This window comes from Lipotes vexillifer, unplaced genomic scaffold (assembly GCF_000442215.2).
Source record: "Lipotes vexillifer unplaced genomic scaffold, Lipotes_vexillifer_v1.1 scaffold3365, whole genome shotgun sequence".
Lineage (NCBI taxonomy): Eukaryota > Metazoa > Chordata > Mammalia > Artiodactyla > Lipotidae > Lipotes > Lipotes vexillifer.
In genome coordinates, this window is record NW_006780539.1 from 155,710 (window position 1) to 162,479 (window position 6,770).

Consider the following 6,770-nt stretch of genomic DNA (forward strand, 5'->3'; position numbering starts at 1 on the left):
GAATACTATTCATGATCAGGAATGAATGAATCTATGTGTGAATTTCCTCACTCGCGGACTGTGTTGGCTCCCTTTACAGGAGTGCAATCCCAGACACAGATGGCCCAGGTGCCAGGGCTGGTGGCCAGGCAGAACCGGATCAGGAGGAAGGGCCCTTGGACCCTGAGGAGGACCTCTCTGTGAAGCAGCTGCTAGAAGAAGAGCTGTCGAACCTGCTGGACCCCTACACAGGTAGGGACTCCCCAGGGTCACCCCGACCCCACTTCTGCCCCCATGGTACCCTCCTGTGCCCAGGCTTCAGAGTTCTGCTCCAATCCACTGCAGGAAAACAGCCATTCTATTTCTGGAGAGGACTATCAGCAAAATTTTTTTACTTCCCCTGGAGCTTCAGATCTTCATTTGTTTAAAGATCAGATTCTACTTTGATCATTCATTTAAAAAAATCATCATAAGAAATAGTGAACAGTTACTGAGCTCTTGGTGTGTGCCAGGTACCAAGGAAGCATCTTATATACATTATCTCAGTTAAGCTTCCAAACAGTCTTTTCAGGTAGATATTATGAGCTTCAATTTAGAGATCAGCAAACTGAGGCTCAGAGAGGTAATACAGCCTGCCCTGAGTCACTTCAATGATTGAAGGGAAGCCATCCTGAGCCCACCTACCATCAGGGGACCTCTCTCTACCTCCTAAACCACTCATCTGCATTTCTTTGATGTCTTTAAATACCCTTTTACCCTGAGAATTCAAGAATCTGCCAGCTCCCTCCGCCCCCGCACCAGTCAGCCCCCTTCAGGTAACACACAGTAAGTCCAACCTACGCTGATTTTCTGTTTCTGTAGTTAATAATCTGCTCTTCATCTGGACATATTCTGTGCACTGAAGGCCTGACAGGGACTTCCCTTTCCTTGGTTAAAAAAATATATAGCTAACTTTTATTGAGTGCTTTCTATGTGCTAGTCCCTGTTCTAATTGCCTCATGAGAAAATCTTCTGAGATAGGGACTATTCGTTATCCCCATTTCATAAAGGAAAAAGACTGAGGGGCCAGGGTGTTTAATAATTTCCCCAAGGTTGTGCAGCCAATGGTTATTAACCCAGGCAGTGTGGCTCTAAATTAAAATTAAGTAAAATGAAATCTAATTAAAGTCAAGTAAAATGAAAAATTCAGTTCCTCAGTCATATCGGCCACATTTCCGGAGCTCAGTAGCTACGTGTGGCTAATGGATATTGCTTGGGACAGCACAAATCTACAGAGTTTTACAGGACAGCATTGTCTAGAATGCAGAGCTGTGAGGTCCAATAGAGTAGCCACTGTCCACACGTGAAAATGGCTAGTACCAATTGAGATGTGATAGAAGTATAAAACACACTCCAGATTTTGAAGACTTAGTATGAAAAACGAATGTAAAACATCTCATTAATAATTTTAAAAATATTATGTGATAAAATGATGATATTAAATATAAAAAAACTTTTACAAATTAATTTCACCTTCTCTTTTCTACTTTTTAAATGTGGCTACTAGAAAATTTCAGACGACCTCAGTGCCTTGCATTATATCTCTGTGCACCAGCTCTGCGCTGGAACCTGTGGGCTCAGTTCCCATGTGGTCCTGCTTCCCCACAGCACAGAGGGCAAAGAACACAGGGAGATGGTAACAAGTGGTGTGACGAAGAGCGCAGCAGGGGTAGAAGTGCCTGCGCTGCTCACAGGGCTGGACTGTGATGAGGCTACTGGTGAATGTGCCTGACACTGGGGTCCTGGCTGCATCAGATAAAAGCCCCACCTGAGGATGTGATGATGACCATATTTTACCCTTGCATGAGCTCACTGAATGCTTACAGCCACCTGACAAGATAAGTGCTACTATTTCACCACTTTATGAGCAAAAAACGAGGCTCAGAGAGGTTAAGCAAGTTTTTCAAGGTCACAATGCTCATAAGCTGCAAAGTTAGGAAATCAAATCCAGGTCTGCCCAGTGCCCACCTGCCGCGTTGTGAATTCATCATCACATTTCAGCCATTCTCCTACACTCCACTGATTTTCTCATTCCAAGCTTCATTCCTTCCAAAGCTCTCTGACCCTTGTGCAAGGAAAAGCCTGATTCTGTAACACCAAAAGGGTTCCAACCTTATTACCCCAGAGTCTCAGGGAACTTAGGTTTACATTTCCCAGATGTCCAGGGTTAATATTTATGTCCATTTAATCATTCAATAAACGTTCACTAAGCCCCAGGCGTGGGCTGGACCAGTCGGGAAGGGGCGTGACGCTGCCTCACAGCCTGCACAGCCCCACACTGTGAAGGCAAGACCGAGACTCATTTATCAATAGAAACAGCATTTACTGTATTTTGCAATAACTTTTCAAAATCACAAAAGTAATATTTGGTTAATATAGACAAATGTAGATAAACAAAAAGAGAATAAATCATTTCTGCCCAGGGGTAATTTCAGTTAACACTATGACGCGTCCCCTTCCAGTCTTTCATTCTACGCACAGATTTTAAAGCAGGTTACCTTAAGCAGATATTAAATACATGTTAAAGTAGATGTTGTGCCTTTTTTTTTTTTTTAAAGACACACATTCTTAACCACAAGGCCCATAATTTCTTCCCTCTGGCTTGGCCTCTATCATTGGGCCTGGGACTAGTTTTCTGAGACAGGATTTTCTGTTGAAGAGATGGGAAAAGGAGAAGGGTGATGGTGGGATTTGGGGCCTGGGGGACACTTTTTCACCGCCCCGGCCCTTCCCTGGGACAGCTCTTAGGCAGCCAGCCCCTTCACACGGTTTCCTGCAGCTTGAGAGGGGAAGGTTGAGGAGTTGAGAGCATGGGGCCAGGAGGCAACAGTACAGACCTTAGTAGGCCTGGGAAACCAGAGACACCTAGCATCCAGGGGGAGGAAGGGCCAGCTCTTCAGAGAGTGGGTGCAGTGGTGCAGTGACAGGGGGCTTCCAAGTCATCAGACCTGGGGCTCAAATCTGGGCTTGGTTGCCTAGTAGCTGTGTGACAACTTCTTGGAACTTCAGTTTCGTCATCCATAAAATACTCTTGACTTCAAAGGTTTGTGTGGGGGTTAAATGAGATAATTATGTAAATTGCCTAGCACAGAAGTACTTAATAAGTGGTCACTATTATTCTGAATAGGAACCGAAGGCAGCACCAAGCCAGGAACTCCAGCAATGGCTAAAAACGGGGATTCCCCCACCCCCACCCCCACCCCCGGCATCCTCAGCTAGTGGTGTCCTGAGGGAGTGAAAATCCTGGCTGTACAGGGATGGATGAAGGATACCTAAACCTGAAACAGCCCCACGGACCGGGAGATGCTTTAGAAACGGGCCATTTCTAATTCTAGGCCTTCCTCCTCCCCCTGCCGCGTCCTCACTCAGCTCACGCGCGGACATCAGTCGCTGCCTTCCTGCCCGGAGCGCTTCCCTGTCAGGGCCTCTTCCTTCCCGCCCACCTCCGGCCGCCCCATCGGTCCCCTCCATTTCCCTTTCCTCCTTTGTCCGGCGCCCCGCCCTGCCCACGACCCCACCCCCGCCCGCCATGGGCTCCGCCCTCACCGCGTCCCTTCCGCCCCTTGCAGGCCTGGCCCTGGACCGGCTCAGCGTCCCCGATCCGGCCTGGATGGCAAGACTCTCTTTGCCCCTCGCCACCAACTACCGTGACAACGTGTTCTCCCCGGACGCTGCGACCTCGGAGGAGCCCAGGACCTTCCAGACGTTCGGCAAGGCGCCGGGGCCCGAGCTGAGCCCGACGGGCACGCGGCTGGCCAGCACCTTCCTGTCGGAGATGAGCTCACTGTTGGAGATGCTGCTGGAGCAGCGCCCCGCCGTGCCGGTGGAGGCCGCCTCCGAGGTGCTGCGGCGGCTCTCCGTCTGCGGAAGGACCCTGAGTCTAGACCTAGCCACCAGCGGGGCCTCGGGCTCGGAAGGCCCTGGGGGCCGAGCTAGAAAGAAGGGGGCCGAGGGCAGGACCAGCAGCGGCAGCAGCAGCAGGGGTCTGTGGATCCAGGAACCAGGGGCCCCGGGAGATGTTAGGAAGCCCAGGCCTTGAGGATTCTGGGACAGGAGGTGGTTTCTCTAATCTTTGAACTCACTGACCAGAGGTGGCCTGAGAACTTAAGGTGACCAGTGCTGCCCCACAGAGGAGGCAGGAGCCCCAGGACAAACAGCGGGCTAACCAAAGCAACCCCTTGTTAGGGGCTGGCTGTGCCTGTGGATTTTTTGGAGGAGGAAGACAGTTGGCCGCTGAGATAAGTGTTTGCTGGCAAAACACATGTAAGAGCACAGAGGGTTCATCCTCCTGCAGAGCAGATGCCAAGGAGTGTCACAAGCAGGAAAGGATGGCCTGGGTGCACACTGGAGGGTGTGGGGGGCTGGATCCTGGGGCACCAGGCAAAGCTCTCTGACCTACTAATAAAGGAAAAGCAGTGGCTCGTTATCCTGTTTGCACCTGTCAAGAGGGAGGATGGAAGAATAAAAGCGAAGGTTCTTTGTCGTCCAGCCCCTGGCCAGAGGGTCATGCGGGGCCTGGACAGGAGGGTGCACAGTGTTAGGTAGGCAGTGATGGACCTGGGTACTCTTGACCCCTGCTCCTCTGCTGCTGCTACATTATCAAATAATCCGATTCTCAGCTGGAAAATTAAGGCTAAGAAAAGCATGACTATAGAGCATTAACACGAGCCAGGCACAAGTCTTTACAATAGAATTTAATTTCATTTCTCCACAGCCCTAGGAGGGGAGGTGTTATTATCCCCATTTCACAGACAAGGCCATGAGACTTGGGAGAGGCTGAGGGTCTTGCCCAAGGTCAAGCAGAGAGAGGAGGCAGAGCCAGGAATTGGAACTAGGCTTGTCCAACACCAAAACCCATGCCCTCGACCTTGACACTAGACTGCCAGCCAAGGAAAGGAAAGGAAGAGCCCCCATAGGTGAGCTTTTGCCAGTAGCAGACTTGCCTGAGATCCCCTCAAGAAACACTGTTGAAAAGAACATTTCCAAAGCCACTCAGGCCTTCACATCTCTGCTCTTCCAAGCACATAGTGAGAGGGACTTGGAACTGACCTGATGATGCAGGGTGGGCGTCTGCAGACTCCTGTCCTTTCCCAGCAAGCAGCCCTTCAGGTAGAGAAGTCATCTTTCCAGACCCACCAATCGTGAGTAAATCTTCCTCTGTCACAGCAGTGAATTCAGGCCCTAGAGGACAGTGTGTGAAACGGGTCTATGAAATTGACACTGACAGCAGCAAATCTTGCAGGAGAGGAAGGAGTGAAAAAAATAGCAAATATTTTCCCAAGGCTCAGCCTTATAATTTCCCTGGAAATTTCCAAGCAGTCTATTCAGCTTCTCAGTAATGTGGGGCTTTCTTGGATACTAAAGGGAAAAATTCCTTTCTGTGCCTCTCCTTTTGCCCTTTTTCTGGAGCTCAGTACACGTGTTCACTGTCCACAGAAATGGGCCAATCATACTCCCAACTAGGGATAATGAAAACCACCCACACTTGGAATGCAATGAGGCATCATTATTCCATTATCCCATTTTACAGATGAGGAAAATGAGGCCCTCACAGTGCTTCAGGAGCTTCAGGAATGCTTCTGGAGCAGGGTCTCTAGGTCTCTGATCCTCACTCCGAGGCAGAGTAAACTCTTTACAAGGTCTGTGATTTGCAAGCTGATGGGTTCCCCAAGTCAATGAAAGAGGCTGGGGGACACCAAGCAGGTAGGGTCTCCAACCTGACCAGCCAGGTACCTGGCACAAGGCAACACTTGATGAATACTTGCTGAATTGAAGAATAAATGAATAAATGGGTAAATAGATGCTACAGGAGTCCCTTTTCTCTATATTGGAGCTCCAGGTAAGACTTCCTTAGAAAAGAGAAAAAAAAATGTTCCATTATGTGAAGACAAAGTCTGAAAACCACAGCACTGGAGTAGACAGTGCTGACCCCCAATTACTAGTGGATTTTCAGTGCAGAGCTGATGTTGCGAGGTGGAGAGAAGAGATGGGGAGAGGAGGTGACCTAGGGAAACTGGAACCAGGGCTCGCAACTGGAACACTGCCTCACTCTAGTTCAAAAGTCCTAAATCTTGGACCCCCTGAATGCCAGGTGAGACTTTGTGTACAGGTGTTTTTCTAGGCAGAAGATACGGAGTTATCAGATTTTCAAAGGAACACGTGACCTATAAAAAGATAAGCAGCACTGCTCTCAGTCACTATCTAAACCTCCACAGACGTGGGCAATTTTAGTCACAAGGAGTCTGAACATTTTATAGCCAAGGAAATGGCAAGACAGAAAGAGCTGACTGGCCCAGAGCCACACGGCAGGCTTGTGACAGGGCTGGCATCTGCATCTGAGGTTCAGGATGATGTTCTTTCTAATATATCAAGGGTTCTTAACCTGGGGTTCTTGGTTGGGCTTAGGATCTAAGAACCCGCTGAACTGCATGCAAAATTGGGAAGATGTGCATTTTTCTATGGGAAGGAGTCAGTGCTTTCATCTGATTCTCCAAGGGATCTGTGACCTAAATAAGATTAAGGCCCACTGTGATCCTCTATTCCCCGCAGAACCTGGAGAACTCATGGGTAGAGCTGTTCCTGTTCTGAGGCAACCGACCTTTGATCAGGGCGGGGTTGTATGTACGTGAGGGTTAGTGCTCTCACCCGAACGTTGCAACCCCTCCAAGTAGGCTGATGCCAGCCCTTATACCCAATAACCGACTGAGAGTGAGACAGTGTGTATGCTGACAGAACTGAGTGTGCTGAACAGA

General features: G+C 49.2%; 1 protein-coding gene across 1 annotated transcript in view; it reads left to right on the plus strand.

Annotated features, from left to right (window-relative positions):
• Positions 1-4,437, plus strand: part of PCDH12 (protocadherin 12) — a 13,144-nt gene extending 8,707 nt beyond the window's left edge. Inside the window, exons 3-4 of the mRNA XM_007453702.1 lie at positions 80-231; positions 3,588-4,437. Of these exons, the coding sequence (XP_007453764.1) occupies positions 80-231; positions 3,588-4,057 (622 nt within the window). The 3' untranslated portion in view covers positions 4,058-4,437. The remainder of the gene's footprint in view (positions 1-79; positions 232-3,587) is intronic.
• The last annotated feature ends 2,333 nt before the right edge of the window (positions 4,438-6,770 follow it).